General features: G+C 41.7%; 1 protein-coding gene across 6 annotated transcripts in view; it reads right to left on the reverse strand.

The window, feature by feature from the left end:
• Nucleotides 1-20,564, reverse strand: part of LOC133420718 (solute carrier family 12 member 6-like) — a 31,754-nt gene that overhangs the window by 371 nt on the left and 10,819 nt on the right. For 2 of the 6 annotated variants that reach the window (XM_061710491.1, XM_061710490.1), the window contains exons 3-28: nt 20,432-20,526; nt 19,805-19,933; nt 18,766-18,912; nt 18,621-18,675; nt 15,951-16,081; nt 15,315-15,541; nt 15,092-15,225; nt 14,811-14,996; nt 11,946-12,110; nt 11,727-11,825; nt 11,569-11,626; nt 11,244-11,418; nt 10,161-10,279; nt 9,940-10,038; nt 9,732-9,851; nt 9,463-9,567; nt 8,411-8,609; nt 8,103-8,298; nt 7,842-8,011; nt 7,627-7,758; nt 7,171-7,278; nt 5,295-5,318; nt 4,585-4,659; nt 4,194-4,423; nt 3,978-4,111; nt 1-1,651 (exon numbers count right to left, since the gene is read on the reverse strand). The exon at nt 1-1,651 is cut by the window's left edge and continues 371 nt beyond it. In XM_061710491.1, the coding sequence (XP_061566475.1) occupies nt 1,560-1,651; nt 3,978-4,111; nt 4,194-4,423; nt 4,585-4,659; nt 5,295-5,318; nt 7,171-7,278; nt 7,627-7,758; nt 7,842-8,011; nt 8,103-8,298; nt 8,411-8,609; nt 9,463-9,567; nt 9,732-9,851; nt 9,940-10,038; nt 10,161-10,279; nt 11,244-11,418; nt 11,569-11,626; nt 11,727-11,825; nt 11,946-12,110; nt 14,811-14,996; nt 15,092-15,225; nt 15,315-15,541; nt 15,951-16,081; nt 18,621-18,675; nt 18,766-18,912; nt 19,805-19,933; nt 20,432-20,526 (3,404 nt within the window). In that variant the 3' untranslated portion in view covers nt 1-1,559. The remainder of the gene's footprint in view (nt 1,652-3,977; nt 4,112-4,193; nt 4,424-4,584; nt 4,660-5,294; nt 5,319-7,170; nt 7,279-7,626; nt 7,759-7,841; nt 8,012-8,102; nt 8,299-8,410; nt 8,610-9,462; nt 9,568-9,731; nt 9,852-9,939; nt 10,039-10,160; nt 10,280-11,243; nt 11,419-11,568; nt 11,627-11,726; nt 11,826-11,945; nt 12,111-14,810; nt 14,997-15,091; nt 15,226-15,314; nt 15,542-15,950; nt 16,082-18,620; nt 18,676-18,765; nt 18,913-19,804; nt 19,934-20,431; nt 20,527-20,564) is intronic. The other 4 variants (XM_061710494.1, XM_061710492.1, XM_061710496.1 and 1 more) reach the window with 4 other exon arrangements.

The following is a 20,564-nucleotide window of genomic DNA, read 5'->3' on the forward strand; positions in this document are numbered from 1 at the left end:
CACAAAACAGTCACACAAACATTGCACACACATGCAGTGCAGTGGGCCACTCCACAACGCTCCCACCTGTCAGCAGCACAACTCCCAAGTTCTTTCCATTGTGAGGTTGTCCCACCTACAAACAAGAGGTCTGACCTCAACTTTGTACATGTATTTTACTCTGAAGTGACTTGTTAACTATTCGCATGCAGACCAACACGGGGAGGCAGCTTACAGGCCTACAGAGGACACCTCTGGTTACTCTGCAGAGGTGTCGTTTTGGTTTTCCAGAACATGTGGTTGTCATCAACTAATCCAGAACCGTCATGCAGAAAAGACAGCTTTTGTCTTGATTTCGCTTGTTTCCCTCAGCTGAAAAATACAACATCAGAGCAGACCGCTGGCTTCTGAATGTTTTACAGATAGGTTCATGGCACTTTGCAAGTGGTTTTTTAAATAATTGGAGTGTAAGATGAGTAATGGAGTCCATTTCTGCTGGGAAAAAACCCAAAACATCAAGCTTAAGAGCTCTCAAATTTCATTTCTACCGTCTATAATATCTCTTTTCCCCCAGTTTAGCTTTTCTCCTTTTTAAAGTTGAGCATGTTCCCATACTTTGAGTTATTAAAACAATTCCGTCACAGGAAATGATAAATTAGGTAAAAACTTAAAATAATTTCTAAACTCATCAATCAACTGGGCTTCCATTTACAGCATTGGATTCTAAGAAATAGCAGCAAATTCAGATCTCTAAATCACTCCCTCTTGAATTTCAGTGTGAACAAAACAAATATTAAAGTTGGTGTTGATATTCTCGGTCAAAGGACAAAAACCCTGCACACCTGTGATATGAAAAAAAAAACACGGTATTCTTGCAGTTCTTTTTAAAAAAGACTGACGTTGACAAGCTTTGTATAGAAGTAGATTTGAATTCGACAGCTTATTTCTGCCAGTCTTTATGATTTTCTGGCATACATTTTTATGTGCCTGTTAAGGATAAAAAAAAAAAGAAAGAAATTCAGACATTCGGACCTCATTCACGAAGCTCACATCCGTTTCCAAAATACATTCTGTACAAAAAAACAAACCCTGAGTCTTGTCAGTGGATCGACTGCTCAGTTCTGGAAAGCTTCATATATTTTTTCCTCGTTCAGTGGTCCACCGCTTTAATGCACATGCTCCTCGCACACCTCTGGTCCCTTTAACAAATCAAGTATCCTTCAGATGGCTCTCAAACAAACATGAACACACAAAAATAGCTGATTGCTGTATTTTCTTTCTTTGCTGGATCACTAAATTGTGTTGGCATTACTGCTGCTCGACATATGTGGAGTTTGAAATCACTATCGTGACATGAAAAGAGTGATGATGAAAGATTAAAGGGGCTGAGTGGGGTGTTAGGGACGTAATGACTGGTGCTACAGCCAGTGACAGTCTCCCTCAGTGAGCCCACAACCCCCCCGCCAGAGCTCCCGGAGCTGAAAACCCCCGTCTCCCAGAGCTCTGAGAGACAAACATCTCCCATCACAATCCCGCTCGACTGGCTGTTTGTTAGTCGCTGGCTTTCAGGGTTTTTCCAATCAGGAGTAAATGGTAATGACTTCACTTCCTCCCCCTCTGACCAACAGGACGCGCTCCAGTCCCTCAGTCAGAACCTCCAGGAACTCCATATCTGGTTGGTGAGTTAAGGATCATTCTATAATATATAGTGTTGGTTGTGTTGAAATATTGAGAAAATATTGAAATATTTCCTCATTGTTACCAGATGAACTACCATCAGCTATTGGGTCTTGCAGTTTTATCATTTATGGAAACCTCTAATCTCAAAGCCAAACTCCCATCACCAGTATTGATGGATTGCCTTTTTTTCACCATCAGAATAGATTTGAAAGAAAGCAAGCAAAATCTGATCAAAGGGAAGACATCAGCTTTCATTTAAGAGGTTCCACAAAAATGCTGCATTTACAATTTAGAAATTATTATTTAACAAAACCTCTCCAATTTCAGGGGCTCAAAAGAATTTGGACAAATGGCTCATAATAAATTCTGCAAAAACCCAATCTGTGGTCAAATCAACAGTTTTAAACTTTCCTAAAACGAAAGAAAGCACAAGTGACCTGAGCAGCCTTAAAAGATCTTAAATAGAAGTGAAAATACTCCTGAGAAGGGAAGTGCATCATCATTGCTGAAATTTCAAATCAAGAGAAACCTTCACGAACACAGTTCAAACCAATGGCAACATTGATGAAAAAAAAAAATAGCCAGATTAGACTTTGACATAAAACTTCTTAAAAGTGACCTATTATGGCATTTAATGGATATTTTAAACAGGCCTTGAATGTCTTAAAAACAAGCTATTGATTGTTTTTTCTACATAAATCAGAAACTCAGCCTCTGGGCCGTGTCTTTATTTTTACCGTTTCTAACCTCCTTCTCTATGAGGGATTCTGAGTGGGCGGGGAGGCTATGATAATGAGACTCTGTGCTGATTGGCTGCCTGACGCGATACACCGCTATGAAAAAATGGTGGAAGCTCCGGCCGGCGGAGTTAAGGCTGATTTACGGTTCCGCGTTACACCAACGCAGAGCCTACAGCGTAGGGTAAGCAGCGACGCGCACCGTAGGCTACGCCATAGGCTCTGCGTCATTTAACGCGGAACCATAATTCAGGCTTTATGCGATGCGAGTGTCAAAATCAATTCCATCCATCTGCTTTATTTTCTATTGGACTGTCCTAACTGTCCTCAGCGATGCAGTGTGCCGTTTTGAGCTGAACATTTGTTGGACGCCCTGCTCTTATTTTCTTCCTGTCGCTCGTGTTGAAAGCCGGTTGAAAGCGCTGTAGGAAACGGTCACGGATGAGGAACGGCTGATCCAGTTAGTTAAATGAGAAGTTATCTCTATGTTTCCTCCTCATTTCACTACAAAAACCTCAATAAAGTGGCAGCTGGTTGGAGGGAGATGGACAGAGAGCGTCCGATGTCACGCAGTGCTACACGATAGTGGGACGCTCGCATGCAGTTACACGCTTTTATAGTTGTGGGCGTGGTTTTCATTTTGGTTACGTAAAGAAAATCAGCAGAATCTGAACGGCTCATAGATCCACATCACACTGGACGGCTCATCCGGGCGGCTGTACAGACACTGCAGAATTTGGTTGCTTTCCTCCTTCTCTGAGTTGGCAGGCTGAGCGGAGACCACTTTATATATGTTAAAGCAAGAAAAAAACTGTTTTTCATAATAGGTCCCCTTTAAACAACAAACCTGCCATGTTCAGAGTCTTTGAACAGATGAAACCAAGATACGCCTGGACACGGCATCTAAAAGGAGGAAACCCAGAATCTGGTGATATTCATAGGCTCCAGGATTCAAGCAGCCATCAGATTTATAGTTTTGTCACTTGGTCTAAATATATTGGGGCACTTGGCTTAAATTAGCTGCAAGGCTTAAATGTCAAATAAAATATTTTTGTTAAATCCTTTAAATTAAAGCTGAAAATTAAAAATTAAAGCTCCTCTCTGGTTTTTAGTTCTAACTGAGCAGGACATTTCGACTTGCATTTTACAAACACAGCTCATTATTTCCCCTAATTAAACCTCGTTTTAATTTGCTGACGTTCTGTTTCTTATTGTGGTTTCATTTATTGCTGATATTAGTGATTGCTGAGGATATATTTGCACATCTTTTCAGAGCACTTTGGTCTTTTCTGTGGCAGATTGAAGCTAAAGGACCAACAGCAGAGAAAGAACAAGCAACAGGAAGACCCCTCAGCTTGTCCCAAGAATGTGTGCGACTGCCCCCAAGTGGCAGCAGAAAGCTACAACAAGCGTGTGGTTGTAATGCAGGACTGATGCAGAACCATGCCAGGACTCTTACGGTGACACGTAGATACAGCAGACTTCCTGAAATCAGTCTATTCATTCAAAAACGTCTGTGTGCAAATGAAACTTTCATAAAACAGCATTGAAATATCTGGTCTGGCTCAGTTGTAAGGATACAGTTCTCATCTCCCTCGGCGTTCCTGGGGGGTCCTGGCATGTTGAGCAGGACAAGCCGGGCATCGTGGGATTTGTTGACGATGACTTCGTTGAGTTTGACGGCGGTGTGCATCCGTCTGACGTTGGAGTGGTCCCTGAGGGGGAACAAGATACATGTGAACCCTCTGAGACTGGAGTGCTGCGGCTTCACGACAGAAGGATGTGTTTCCCGCTCACGGCCTGATGCTCAGCATGTCTCTGAAGCCTTCGGGTGTGGAGCAGCCGGAGTGCGTGGATCTGTACTGCGCCGACTTTTCTTTGGTCCAGGTCATCTGAACACGCCGATGGTGCTCGGAGCTCCCGCCGATCGGTGCTCTGTCTCGCTCTCCTCCGTCTGTGTCGTCGTCATCGTCCGAGCCGATGCTCGTCAGACGCAGCATGGAGTTGCGATCCTTCACCAACTGGGCCTACGTGGAAAGAAAAAAAAAAAAGACACAAAAACATGGTCTCTCTCATATTGTCTTTCCTCGAGCCCAAACGTTTTGTCTACCTCATGCATTGCATCACTCTTCTGACACCAACCTCCTGACTCTTACTCTGGTTTTTCTGTATCTGTTTCTCTTTGTACCTGTCTGTATCGCTCTCCTCTGTTGACAATTGCCGTGTTGACTCCAGTACTCCTGACCCTGGGGGAGAGATAGACCTACGGACAAAACAACGTCACCTAACTTGCTAAATGTGAAACAAAGGCTGCATCTACTCTAGAAACACTGGAGCTTAGCTAGAGGCGCAACAGTTGCAGCTCAATTTCCTAAAAGGACAGAAAGACCTGAGTCAAAGGGCATCTGAACTGCAGGAGGGGATGGATGTAAAATTTCAATCATGAGACCAAAGACCGCTGCTCTTTCAAGCCAGCATATTCATCAAAAAAAAAAAACATTAAAAATAAGGAAGCACATTTGATCCAGGTCAGCAGACATTTTTACAAGATTCTCCAATGAATCCTTCAGATAAAGAACTGAACTTTTCAGATGAACAGTGATTTTAGGTCACGGTGTTCACTTTCCGTGGTTATCCGTCAGATGCAAATTAAAACTAAAAACAACAGTCACCGATCAGTCACAATGGGAACCATTGGATGACATCACGACTGCTACATCCATCTTTAACGTCATTTATTGGATTTAAATTGAAAGAAAAAGTCCTGCCAGAAAGGTCCACTCTTTTTCTGAAGGGTTCCAGTGCTCTCCGAAGCTTTAAGGTTCTCATCCAATCTAAACTGCTCTACTTCAGGTAGCTGCGACTTTACTACTGATAGGTCATACAAAGTAAACTTACATCGTCAAAACTCCAGCGTACCCTCTGAGGGGACCATGGCAGAAGGAAAAGACATGAACTTGCATGATATTTAAAAATAAAAAATAAAATGAAAACACATTTTTACCTTGTTTCTACAATTGTTATGAAGTCCCTGTCAATTCTAAGCTGCAACACATAAGGAAATAAAAAAAAATCTAGTTCTTATCATGTCTGAAATTACTAGGCAACAAAGTCTAATATTAAGACCTGATAAGGATAAAAAAAACACAACACATTAAACCATCCTAATGTATTTAATAAAAACTAAATCAAAAACTGAAGATGTATTGTAAAAAACTAAGAGCCCCCATGGTTCAATGTCTGGAGCAGAAATAACTTCCCTGCTGAAATAATGCTGTACCCGGTAATCAGAGTCCAGTCACGGATCCTGAGTAGGACCGAAGCAGGTGGGAAAAAGTGAATGAATGAAAGTTACCAGTCTCACATCACTGGGGAGGGACCGTCTTAATAACGTTGCTGCAGCTACTTCACGTTTGCAGCCATCTAAGGTCTGGACTTTTGACTTAACTGTTGCACCATTGATTCTTTTACATTGATTTCTTTTCAGCGACTCTACTGTTGATTTGCTGGTGTGTTAAGCACCATTGGCCTGTAGCATAACCCCACTCCCCGCTAAGCTTTAGCTGGCAGACAGATGGCCTCAATTTTAGTCTAGCAGGTATAATGATGCAGAAAAAAAAAAACCAAATAATAAAGCCCTTCAGGAGTCATTTAAGTTGTGCACCCCGTCAATGCTGCTTCTATGAGTGTAATGTGTCATGCGTCGTTAATGAATAGCCTAATTTTAAGACATGATGAGGATCAGGTGATGTATTTTAATGTTCTGATATGTAAAACCTTAGAATTGAAAAAAGAAAAACCTTACTTACTTTTTCAAATGACTATAAAACGTACAGTATCTTAAACAACTCTTATGCATAGTTAATGGTAAATAGCCTGAATTATACATCACCTTGTCGTATTGATCACCCAAAGCACTTTTACTCTACAAGGCATTTACACTCATGCAGTACTTAAAAAATCTATACGGTACTATTTTATTTCTGTCTAGGGTTTTAATTTCTCTATCATTTCACACACCAGTTAGGGGCTGTATAGTATTCAGCGTATTTCCCAGTGGCTTTTTATAATATAGAGTCCTAGTATGAGACCACCGACCATCCGAAAACTGTTTACTTCTACATGTCACCTTCCTTTTTAAGTCTGTCAATACGACCACTTTATGTGGAAATCATTGTATGTTTCAACGATACAATGAAATTCCACATTCTGCACACTGTACGCGGACATGGCTCCTGAACAAGAAGGCGTGAGTGTGACACCGGCCTGCCTGCAGTCCTGATCTATCTACAATGAAATGTGCAGACATTTTTTAATTGAAAAAGTACAAGGTCCCTGCAACAACTTAAATTACACAAAAAGTTTTATATTCTGGTAGTTTTTGGCCCTTAATGATGGTAACAGATGTGTAATAACCAATAAAATGAAAGAGCTCTTGGCCAATGGCTGATTTTTATCTTGATATATGAACAATGTAAAGGGATCCTTATTTTGTGCTGAAACTATAACAGCACAAAATCATGTAAAAATTGTATGTATTTATCCCAATGAGGAACACCTGATATTTCCTATACAACACGGGTGTCCAATAGTCTGAACACTTGTTTCAATCATGGCCAAATGTGGCACGTTCATTTGCTGAAGTTTCATCTTCTTTTTCAGTTTTCCACTATCTAATAACGATGCGAAGATAAAGCCAATGGATGTGTGAGGACTGTTCTCAAAGCTAGGATATATGCAGACACTCTCAAGTTTAAACATGGCCTCAACTTACCTCTTTTTCTCGATCTGATTTAGAGAGTCGCATCTGTCTGAGCATCTGAGACCTCTGCTCCATCATCAGCGTCCTTTCGTAGGTGTACGCACTGATATCACTGTCATGCTGCAGAGAGAAGATAAACATATTCAGAGTGGAAGAAAGAACACATGTCTGTAACATTTAGCTTCGCTGTTTTTGGAGATTATTACTGTTCTGCAATCAAACTCTTGGTCCTAACTGAGCTGCAGCAGGCTACGTTGTCACAAACTGCTACAAACAGCTAAACATTGTTAAAACCCAAAGAAATTCTGATCGGTTTCAGAGGATTTATTTTAAATCCTACACAATTTCATTTGACAGAAAGACATTATTCCCATTTTCAATATCCTGCAGCGACACATAAACCACGGAAGGAGAAAGCAGGAAAACAGACACTGATGTGACTGCCAGTGAGTTTTATTGTGACCATACCATCTCAACCACTTCCACCTCAGCCTCGATGCGCAGGTGATAGAGAAAGGTTGCCAGGTCCTTTTTCATCTGGATTGAATTATCCTCCATCTGGGCCACTGTGAAGATTCGCATCGCGCACTTACGCCACACCTGAAACAGATGAAGAAGATAAGATGAATCACACAGACAAGCCTTGGCTGACTTGATCATCAAGAAACAAATCATGTTCCTACTTTGTGTTGACGTAGGAGAAAAGGCAGCAGCATCAGCATCCCCCCGTCGTGCACGATCCACCAGACATCAATGTAACCCTCTGTGTAGGGCTCACTGTTGGTGGGGAACAGGGAGATGTTTTTGGGCACCAACAAGGCCAGGTGGGCCGCTGTGGTCACCCGGACTGTGTCTGTCAGGAGGAGAGGCGGTTCTGTTAGGCTGCTGGCTCCTGAACAAACAATAAGAAGAAAGAACCGTCTTTCCCATCTTCTCAGACTCACTGATGAAGGTTTTCCAGGACTGTGGGTCTTCACTTTGCCTCCAGGCGTGAGGCCAACCCATCACCACAGTGTTGTGCGTCATTCCTCCGAGCCCGCTGGACTGGATCATGTGGCTGATGCCATCACGGGGCTTCTGAGCCATTATGCACTGACAGAAGCCCTTGACGCGCTCCTTCTCCATCAGGTGCTTTAGAGTCTGAGAGAGAATAAAAACAAGTTCAGTATTTTCTGAACATCAGCTGAAGATCTGCAGAGCAAGAAAACTTTACGAAGCTTTCCGATCGTTTCATGTAACTCCGTGAATAAACCTGTTCAGCAGCGAGGGCCTCGCCATAGCTCTGCAGAAAGTTCCCAGGAACTACGGTACCAACAATGGTCAGGCCCTTTCCTGCCTTCAGCTGGCTGGCGAACGTCAGCAAGCGCGGAGACTTGACGTGGGCGTCTTCGTCCAGTTTTAGTAACACTAGCAGCTGGGGCCTGGGGAAGGAGGAGCGAGAAGACACGCGACTGCGTAAGGGGGAAAGTCAATGGACATGAACGCTCTTCTTTTAACAATATTATGAAAAGTGATCAGATCAGCACATTTGACAATTATTCTTCATTTTAGTGACTGTGTTTTAGGTTGTACCGCTGACACTTATGGGAACAGTCAATTTTAACTGTGCATTCACACCGAAAGCATCAAAAATCGCCTGTGGTCGCTCAGGACGTTTGCATCGCGGCGCTTGCCGACATCAGCAGACGCTTGCAGTAGGGGGGGCTTCAATCTGTACTGCAGAATTGGAGGTTGTTTTGTGATTAATAAGCACTGTTTTTAACAGTCGATGTAGCAAAATAAAATTGTTCAGACCATACAGCTCCTCAACCATCAGTTACGAGTTTCACATGAGTGGAGTTCAGTTAAAAACAGCAGTCAAATCAGTAAAAATGTCAGTTTGCTAAATTAAATATAATAATTCCTGATAAAATAAGTTTATATGTACAGCTATGCTCATGTGTGCATGTGAATGAGTGTAAGTTTGTGTGTATACAAAAGTACAATGTGCATTGAGGCTTCTTGCTTTGAGAATCCCGGTCTGTGATTGGACGCCGCCTCGGCGTCGCCGCTGCTCATTTGCATAAAGTTGAGATTCTCTCAACTTCAAATTGACGCTTCCAACGCCTCCAAAGTCTCTGATGCCTCTCGCTGCGAGCTTTCATAGAAAATTAATGGCAGCCGGACGCCTATGACGCCTGTGATGCTTTCGGTGTAAATGCACGGTAAGTCAAATACTGAGCTCACTCAAGATTTTAGAAAGAGCTAATAAAACACAGTTTCATTTGAGTTTGAGCTCCTGAACATCCATGAAATCATCAGTACCTCCAGTTTTTGGTGTGCGGTGGTCCCTCCTCAAGTCTCAAGAGGGCATAACGGGCGGCACTGAGTGAGAGGCCCCGGATCCCATCCCCCCACTCCTTCTCCGCTCTGATACACACCCGGGAGACAGAGTTGATGAGCACGAGTAAACAAAGAATTCAAATGAGAATTAATTTCAGCTACAAGCAGTCAAACACATTTCAATCAACCAGTTTTGACCACGCTGTAAATATACAGTTGTGTGAAGGGAATGCATCTCCGAGGCAACATACCCGTGATACTCAATGTATTTGTAGATCATGCCAGCAATCACCATGGCAACAATCGCGTAGTACCAAGACGATATGAACATTAGAGCCAGACAGATGGTCATCCCCAGAAATGACAAGCTCCTGGACGGATGAGGACCAAAGGTTCACATGAGTGTTTGTGGATGTGTGTGTGTGTTGGCGAGTGGATACATCTGTGGGTTTGTTGTACCAGTGGTAGTAGGAGAAGCGTGGCCTCCAGTTGGGCGTCCTGAGTAGGGTCTGGAGAGCACAGGCCAGGTTCACAAACAGGTAGCACATCAGGAAGAACCTAAGACACAGAGGATTAGAGCTGGAACCCATTAGAGAGAAGAAGATGCTAGACGTTCAGATAGCTCTCTCTCTCTCTCGCTTTCACACACACACACAAAATCACAGGAATCCATGTCTCACATTGTAAGAATGGGCGCGACCAAGTCCAGAGAGGCGATGAGAATCCCCAGCTCGGCTATCAGCACCGTCAGCAGCAGGGCCCATGTCGGTTCCCCGTTCGCCTTCCCGTGACCAAACACCTGCCAGCAACCCAAACAGGGAAAAAAAGAAAAGTGAAAAGACATTCAAACACATCTGGTGTTTTATACTGAAAATGGTGCTGAATGAGCACTTTATCTGAAGATGAATAAATAACGGGTGCATTTTGGTTTTCACCAAATGAAAATAAGGAGCCTGACAACTTCAAAGAGGACATTTTTATGACTCCACAGCTGAAAGTCAGCGGCCAAAGGTGCAAATACCACTGATATCAAATGAAGCATTGCATAAAAGTGATGAACGCAAATAAAACATGAACTGACTGCAATTATCTCACACTCCTAGGTGTGAAAGGAGAAGGTCATCACAGGATCAGTAAGTCTCCTAAACAATCCAACACTAGCAGTACTTTGCAAAATTTATAATGATCATCCATATATATTTTCCAGTCTCTTTAAGATACAAAACACAAAATACAATGTTAAAATTCAATTCAATTAAATTCAATTGTATCTATATAGTGTCTTTTACAAAAGAAGTTGTGTCTAGGATCTTTCCAGAGACCCAGGACATGACCTCCGAGCAATTATTACATAAAGATAAAATAAACACTGGCAGGTAAAAACTCCCCTAGTGGGAGAAAAACCTTAAACCAAAGCCAGGTGGAGTATTTCAACGAGACAAGAAAGTAAACATGCCATTATAATTTTTATTTAAAAAAAAAAAAAAAAAAAAAGATTACATCCCTTTGCGCAATAATAAGTATTGACCTGATTAATCTGGTGCCATGTGGATATTTCACTGCCATGAGTAGCACGTGTCATGAAATCACATGCTGAGCATCAAATGCTCAGGATGGAAGTTCAACTTTCTTTTACCATCCTTGAAGACCCTATAAATAAACTCACATATATTCCCTCTCAAGAAGTCGTTTCCTGATTTAACCAAAGGCGCATTCATCAATTCTGTGTGTGTATAACCAAAATGAATATCTGTATCTCTAACCCGGAGGAAGGGGATGATGTTGTCCTTGGCAATGGCCTGCAGGAGTCGAGGTGCCCCGGTCAGCGACTGCAGGCCGGCACCACACGTTGAAAAGAAGGAGCCGATCACAATGACCCAAGGCGACGGCCACGCTAGCGTCCCCACTACCAGGTTGCCTTTCACTGAATCTCCATACCTGTCAAAGCAATTAAATGTGATATTTTAAAATATTTCACTGTGTATATAGCTGTAATTGATGTCAAATGACAGAAGCAAGTTCCTTCTGCCCGTCGCACAAGAAATAACACATCTATACAAACAAAAACATGGAAGCAGATGTACTAACTTGTCTCTGAGGACCACACCTTCGATGCAGGCCCCAAACAACACAACGCTGGTCAGGTCTGTGCGGGGGGCACTCAGGAAAACAACACGCAAACAAAATGTTCCCAAAAAAATAAAAAATGCTGACAAAGCAAATCATAATATATCATAAAAGGATACAGACAACAGAAGTGGTGAGAATGGCCAGGATGGTCCCGATGGGGATGGAGCGCTGTGCATCTTTTAAATCCCCCGACCTGTTAGAACCAGCCATGATTCCTGCAGAAGAGAAGAAAATCTTTACAAACACGAGGAGCATTATATGGTCAATCATATGTATATAAACAGGAATGAAGATGAAAATAAAAAGATCAGGACATGAAAGAAGCATTTCTGTACCTGTGACTGAGGGAAAGAAGATGCCCACCAACAGTGTGAAGGAGGTTGTGATGTCAGCAAACACATAGATGTTTTTAGTAGATACGAGATGTACGGGGTGGGAGGAGCTGAGGGATTTCTTCTCAACCACATCCCCTTTGCTGAGGTAGGAGCTCCACAGGTTCTCTGTCACAAAGAGATTCAATAAGTTCTTGTTATTAACTTCAGTCATTTATTCCTGAGCCCTCCTCGAGGACCGCTGTCCTGCATGTTTTAGATGTTTCCCTGCATCAACACACCTGATTCTAATTACTGACCATCACAGACTTGTCATCAAGGTCTGCACAACTGCTGACACGGCCACTTGTATCATTGTTTTTTTATGTCTTTTAATTTATTTTCTTAACCTATTTTTGTCTTAATGTACAGCGCTTTGCCTGCCCTTGTGGTTATTAAAACATGCTCCAAAAATAAAGTTTATATTGTGTTATGCCAACGTCTGGTTGGCATAACACAAGTTGTATGGCAGGTGAAGTGATGCCTTTTTTTAATAGCTGTGAACACGGAATACCACACTGATATGATCCTAACCCTAACCAGTGAGATCACATCTGGTAACTGGTCTTAAAATTTAAGAAAATCATCATATACAACAGATAATAATGTAGTTTTAATTTTGATAGAAAAATTAAAAAAAAAACGGGTATAATGAACAAAAAAAAAGTTAAGCTTATTTAAGCAAAAGAAGCCTTGGTTTTTATCTCTCTCCCTCACACCACTAGGTAAACTGTGGTTGGCCATTAAATGTGGAGAGTGCATATTTTGATGGTCTCTGTCATGCATAGATATGAGGCACCACTCTTTGTGCTTGAATCAAAAAGGGAGAGAAAGGGAAAGAGAGGGAAAGAGAAACCTGCACAAAAGGTAAATAAAGTTTTGAATAGAATAGAATCCTTGATTGTCACTGTAAACATTGTTTCCAACATCGCTGTGAAAATCTGTTTAGCAGCTTCACATGACAGCATAACACACAGCAAGAATCAACACACACAGAAACAACAAGAATAATAAATAAATAAATACAATCCCTTATAGAAAATTGTAATATAAAATGAACTGTACATGTAGTGCAGGGCAAGAGATAAATACTATCTGGGGCATTATTGCACTTGGTTGTGTGTGCGTGTATGACTGTGTGTGGGAGGGGTTGGGGGATTGGTGTCAGTCCATGTCAGGTGGGCTGGTTAGGGGGGGGGTGATGGCTTTGACGGCCTGATGGAAAAAGCTGTTACTCTTAGTCTTGTGGTTCTGGATTTGAGTGTGCGATATCTTTTTCCAGAGGGGAGTGGGGAGAACAGGGCATGTCCGGGGTGTGTGGGGTCAGTGCTGATGTTTCTGGCCTTCTTTAGTAGTCGACCAGTGTAGATGTTTCTGAGGGGGGGCAGTGTGGTCCCAATGATCTTCTCCGCCGTCCTCACCACACGCTGCAGGTCCTTCCTGTCCTTTAGCAGTGCAGCTAGTGGACCACACTGTGCAGCAGTAGGTCAGGAGGGACTCGATGGACGCACGGTAGAAGTTCACCAGCAGGGGGCAGGGGAGGTGAGACTGTTTGAGCTTTCTGAGAAAATAGAGTCTCTGATGGGCCTTCTTCAGCTGAACAGATGTGTGGGTAGTCCAGGTGAGGTCGGCTGAAATATGAACTCCAAGGAACTTGAAGCTCTCCACTCTCTCCACCTCCTCTCCTCTGATGGCGAGGGTGGGGAGCACGGACTTAGATCTTCTGTAGTCCACAATCAGTTCCTTGGTTTTGGATGTGTTGAGGTCCAGGTTGTTCTGAGAGCACCAGTCAGTCAAGTGCTTGACCTCCTCCCTGTCGGCTGACTCATCGTTGTTCTTAATCAGTCCTACAATGGTGGTGTCGTCGCAAACTTGATGATGGTGTTTGTGGGATGGATGGGGGAGCAGTCGTGGGTGAAGAGGGAGTAGAGGAGGGGGCTGAGAACACACCCCTGTGGCGTTCCAGTGTTCAGGGTGAGTGTGCAGGAGGTGCGGTCTCCCATCCTGACGCACTGGGGTCTGTTCTGTTCTGTTTTACATATCTCCTTTTAAGCTTGGTTCTATTCTGAAAAACAAAATACTAAAAGGGTCTGAAAAAACGACAAAAGTAGCTAAATCACGTTGGCTACACTCTAAAGCATCAAGTGCTCCTCACATGTGTGATGACGCATTGATTCACTGTGTTTGGACTGAGAAGGAAGGACTTGATGTCACACCTGTGTGTTGGAGCGAGAGGAGCGAGGGAGTGAATAGAAACTTTGAGAGCAGCTCTACACTCGTTAAGATTGGACAGAGAAAGTAAAATGTATTTGGGTGTCTGTACCAGTCTTGTGCAAACTACTGTCACACCTGCCTATTTCGTCTCCTTACCATTTAATAATAAACTGGTTTACCTTATTTAAACGTTGAATTGTTGTTATAAAAAAGGTTAAATCTGTGCTATGTCAGAGGGAGGTCTAAATACTGATGTTTGCCTGTAGAGTCATACCGTGCTTAACACAGCTGGTGTTTTTGTGTTCATATTATTTGGACATTGAACAATATGGAGTTTGTCTGCAATCAATGACAACAATGGCCAATAATCAGCCGGACACTTAATCTAAAAACCACTTAACCGTCTCCCTCCAATATCATCTATGTATTTTCCGGGTGTATTAATAAAGTGCCTTAAAAATAAACAAGTGTGGTCACTTAAACTTTGATAATTGGTACCTAAGACATTTGTACAGTACTACATGCAATATCAATAAAAACTGGTTTTGGATTAAAGGGTTTTAATCAATGCCCACAGAAGGAGTTTAACTGAATGTCATAGAAAAGACAGTCTACCTGAAATGATCCCACTAGCCAGACCAGGGATCCCCGTTATCTCTGAGAAGTTGTTGGAGACAAAGTATTCATCACAGGAAGCGTTGAGTTCACGGCTCCCGCAGAAAGAAACCCAAAGATGGGTTGTCTCCTCTACCATAGCAGGTTCACGGGTGGGCAAGAGAGTTGGTTCAACTGTGCCATTTTCTAATTGGGAGGAATACAATACGTCAGGAAACTGAAAAGATGTAACTGAGATGATTAATGTAAAGGAGGGACTCTTCTAATCCTCGTCAACCCACCAAAAGTAGCTGTGAAGTTGCTGTCAAAGCTCTCTTCTTTATCTTGGGTGCTAATCGGCCGCAGGACGGTTTTCTTACACAGCTGGTCAGTGACGTAATGGCCATTGATCGTTCTATTTCCAAGCATGCACACACTGCGGATACAAAGCCCAGCTGTCACTCAAAACTGTGACCGACAGCAGCAACTGGCATCTGTGTTTGGAAATGTGTAATGCACACTTACGGGAAATGGGGCTCCTTGAAGGCAGAGACCAGCGCTCCGATATAGATGGAAATGATTGAGACGATGACGCAGGCCAGGAAGATGGAGGCCAGTTTGTTGACATACTTGACACCCACAAAGACCAGCAAGGACATCAGGAGGAGACAGATGCTGCCATAGATCCGCATGTTGTTCAGCATGGCTGCAGCTCCTTGTTTAAAAATAGCTGCCTCGGGTACAATGTACAACTGGAAGGAAAAGGAGATGGGAGCCACAAAATGGAGAGAACTACTATTACTGCCGATCGAAAGGAAAAAAATAAATAAACAAAACCATTTGAGTACAGAAACACAAGCCTCAAGATGAAAAATAAGAAAATTATACTTTTAAAAACAACTTTAAAAAGACCATCGTTGACATTTGTTTATACTTTACTACTGATTCTAATTTACCAGGTGTTTATTATTCTGAATGAAGATTACATAAAAATGTAAATATATGTTTTTTAAAAATCTGTTTCGTATAATGAAAAATGAAACAAAGCACACTTTTTTTTCCCTGGAGCACCACTAGGACACAAACTGTGATTGACTGAGCACTGAGATAAATGGCTACGAGACACATCGATGTTGACAAACTAATAAAGCCAAAACCCACCAGAAGGATCTCGATGGCTCCCAGGATGTACATGGCTCCTGCGAAGGTGGTTCCCAAATAAAAGCACAGGCCCACTGCCCCCCCGAACTCTGGACCCAGAGAGCGACTGATCATGAAGTAGGAGCCCCCCGCTGGAGAGGGAGAAAAACAAAAGAAGGAGAGAAAGAGGAGGAAGTGGAAATGCAAAGGGATGGGAAGGAAGAAAAGTCATAGTCGGGGAGGGGGGGGATAAAGAGAGAGAGAGGAATGGATGGTTAGTAACGTTATGATATTGGGAGAGAAAAGGAGAGAAAAGAGGAGAGCTGATGAGAGAAGTCATCCTATGCTTATAGAACATAAGCATATGTTCAACGTGACATCAGAGTAAGGAAGAGCACATTTTTGATCAAATGGTGACATGAGGTCAAGGATGACATTTTGTTTCACTCAAAGAGCTGGATAAAGAGCTTATTTCTTACAAAGTAATCTGCTCAATGTGACTCATTATGACAGTTTATCTAAGCATAGGGCTGCTTTAGTCCATGCTACATTTTATAATTGTCGCTTTTAAATAAGAGGTTTTGGGATTATATCTTTAGTAGAGTCCTTTTTATCAACTTTCCCAAATATTACTAATTTACAACATGGACTAGTTGAGCTTCTACCGCAGCGATGGCTACTAGCCCAGCTGAAGGAACTAAATCGTGTTGTTTGTAAATCGTGTCACACTCAATTTGACTAACAAACAGCTTTTACCCAACGTGAGCCAAAACAAACATCACTCATACTTTGCTGATATCGTTTGGAAAAAGTTAGAAAAAAAGAAAAATTTGATGGGAAAATCTTGCATTTAGAGCATTTTCTACCAACTGAAATCATGGTGTTTAGTTGTCAAGATGAAGTCTATTTTTTTTAAAAGCCCCAAAAAACTAAAAACTTCAAAATATAACAAAAAGTAAATTTGCACAATAATGTGATATTGTACAGTAGGTTTAAACATATATATGAGGTCAAATGAATGGATAAAAAAATAGGAATAAATCCTTCGATCCTGATACAACAAAGGATGAGTTTTTCACCAACGTACATGTAATAAAACTACCGTCAAGAATTTAAGGAGAGCACTCAGCGACTTCAAGAAAGTCTGTGGTGTTAAATCAGATTTTTAGTAAAAATATCCTCCTCTGGGACGGCAGAGGTTGCCATGGCTGAATGATTTCCAGTACTGAGGCATATTTGAGAAACCAAACACCTTCTATCTTAGTTATATTACCCGCGGTAGACCACATACATACATTAACCACCATCTGGGACAAGATGTTGAGAGAGCATGAAAGATAGAAGCTGTTCAGATAAAGTGTGAAATGAAATCCCTGATAGCAAACCAGATATGTTAGATGGTCATTACCTGTGTTACAGAGGGCATTTATTCTACATTCAATTTACATAACGTGACATGCTAAAGGCAAAACCACTACTCTTACATTCATCTAGATGTGTTTTGGTGGAAGATGAGGGCAATGGCAGATAAATATCCTTAAGTTTTTAATGTTTGTAAAGACACAGAGGGGGAGGCAGACAGAGGGAGGGACAGGACAAGCACAATATATAACACTAATTAGAATACAAAACTAGTTATTAAACTGCTAATGCTGGAGGATGAGGTGGAAAACGTAACTGTACATCCACAAAGGTCACGTAGCAGGGTAAACACTAAAGGACCCGCATAAAAATGTGAATCAGCTCAGAAATTAATTATGCACAAGATGAAACCAGTATTTATATGCCATAATTTCTGTCTTCACTAACCTTTTAACACATTTTTTATTAAACACAATGCAGTTTATATCAACATAAACTAGGACCATTTCCCCTGGCTCCTGCCTCGTCTTTCTCTCTGCAAGTTTGCCTGCATATTTTTTACAAAAAGCAACTATAAACGGATCAACCAGAAATGTAGCAATGTGTTGGAATAACAGGGTTAATTTCAGTGAAGAAAGCATCCAGAACAGTCCAGCACACGAAAGTACTCACTTCATAACCATTAGCTGTCCGCTCTGCAGAGCAACTTCTACCTGGCAGTGAGCAGGACGTGCAAACTAACATTCATTAGTAACTTTTCTGACTACTTCTTCTACCGCTACTGTTTCCTGGCAGCATGAAAGTGGCTTCCATAACTGTAATGACTGATGACATTTTGTATAAATAAAATGAAGCACCGCTCCATCACGTGAGGAGCAGGGTCAGAGCGTCTGATGAGCTGTTCACCCATCAGAAAACTGACAGTGAAATGATACGTTAAGAAGGATGCAGTAACAAACATTTTTCCATCTTTAATGATACTCAAAATAAATAATAGTCTGACAACCCAATGGCTTTACTACAACTAATCATTTTCAGGTTTTCACCTGTCAAAAGGTCTTGTTTTTGTTACTTAAGTCCATCTGTTGACACTTTCAGTTCAATAATATATCATTAACTGCTTGAAATACAGATGTCGGGTGCAATTTTTTAAGATTACCCCAAGTCCCAAAATAACACTAGAGAATAGGGCAAAAGAGAAAATCTGTGCATTTGTAAAATCTGTGAATCACTACGTTGTCTAATACGACGTATAAACTGAGAAGGCACTGATTTCTATTCGACACGCAAGAATAGCAGGTAAAGAAATGTGCAGAGGTGGGACAGTACCTGGCACTACTCCGTTAGTGGCGATAGCACTCATTGATATTGCAGTCAACATTGTCTGGAGAGGAGAGACAGACACACAATCAGCCAGGTTTGAGAGTGTTCATTTCCTGTGACATCCTGCCTGCCTACGGACACAAATACTCACACAGCAGCAGCATAAAAAGACAATGCAGAGGGCCTGCAGGACCCCCGCGGTTCCCACAACCCAGGTCAGCCGCAGGAACAAGATGACTCCAAAGATGTTCTGCAGACAAGGCAGGTAAACGCCCATGAACGTCCCCATCTGTGGTGACTGGAGAAACAAACAGCACAATTCATTATCAGCAAGAGTATAGCACATCATGTTATTTATTTCATTACTGCTTTGGAAATCCTGATGTTATATAAGTGTGCGTTTTGTTGTCTGCTTTTGTTTGATGTAAACAAAGAGCTCATAAAAACAGCGTAGTTCCTAACATTTCTTATATTATTTAACACAATTACCTATGATTAAAATAAGAAAGAAAAGAAAATCATGCACATTCTTAATTATTTCTCTCTTCCATAAACAGTCATAAAAGCAAAGTCATATCGTCATTTTCTGAGCAGGTAGCATGTGTGAAAGGTTCCCTGACGCACCAGACTTATGTTGATGCTTATACTGAACACATTGCGAGACCAGAAGGGGAGATTAAAATATTTTGGTTTAACTCTGCCTGCCGTCTGTTAGCAAATGTACAATCAGTGCAGGGTGAAAATACTGAATTACCCAGAGCTACCACAGCAGATTGTCTTATCTAGGCCAGCAGACACTTTATCAGCGAGCAGCGCAGTGGACATCAGGGTCAAATCCTAATGAACTTTGAGTCGTAGATATGATGAGTCTAGACAGGAACTCTGCTCCCGACAATGAACAATTAATGAAGAGGTCATTTGTAAAGAGAGAAATCCGTCTTATCTATTTTCTTTTATTACTCCATCACATTATAATAACTGTAAATCCTATAAAAGTAATTTAAAATGTTCTTCGAACACGTCATGATCATGTTTAGTACAAGTTACATTAGCCATATCTTTTTATCTGTGATCTCATTAAAGTAATTTGTTTCTTGTGTTTTAGTGAGCTCTTTTTTATCTGTGCTTTCACTGCACATTAAATTCCTCAGATGAATCTGTAATGTGATGGTTTGTACAGTCTTTCACACCTTGCTGGGTTTCTTCTTCTCCCCAATGTTCTCAGCCTCCTCATGCTCTTTGGCTCCCTGGGTCAGGTTGGTGTAGTTAGCCAGGCGGTTGAGGAGAGACGACACCTTTGGTCGAGTGTCCATCTCCTCCTGTTGTTGTTTAAAGAAAAGGGAGAGGGGAGATATTAGATATCAGAGAAAAAGGCGATGAAAATCCACGGCAAACAGCCAGAGAAGGGAAACAAATAAATAAAGAAGGATAAGAGGGTCCGGATAAAGAGAAAAACAAACAAAGAGGGAAGGTAATGAGCAAAACATGGTACAGATGAATAAAGATCCAATAATGAATGAGAGTTAAAGAATTGACAGAAAGAGCAGGAAACCTGAGACAAACAAGCAGACTGATAGAAAAGACAGAGTTTTTCCCAGCAGCTCTGTAACTCTGTACAAGCTTAAATTAGCTGTGCTCCTCAGCCAATAACTGGATATTTTTGGACACGGTGTCGCAGACAAATTGGCAAATAAAAAGACAGCATTTAGAGCTTCAATAATGTGTTTTAACACTGAGCTCTCCAATAAAACAATAACAGTGACCATAAACATGAAGAAAGTGGGCTTGAACGGTGTAAACACTATTGTCTTTCACACCTCAAATAAGGCCAGATTTCTGTCGTAGAAGTCATCATCGTCCACCCCATGAGTGTTGTTGATGTACACACTGGAGATTTTAGAGTTTCCATCACCTAGACAGAAAAAAAAGAGATCATAAACAGGAAAGAAA

The sequence above is a fragment of the Cololabis saira genome, chromosome 20 (assembly GCF_033807715.1).
Source record: "Cololabis saira isolate AMF1-May2022 chromosome 20, fColSai1.1, whole genome shotgun sequence".
NCBI classification, from domain to species: Eukaryota; Metazoa; Chordata; class Actinopteri; order Beloniformes; family Belonidae; genus Cololabis; species Cololabis saira.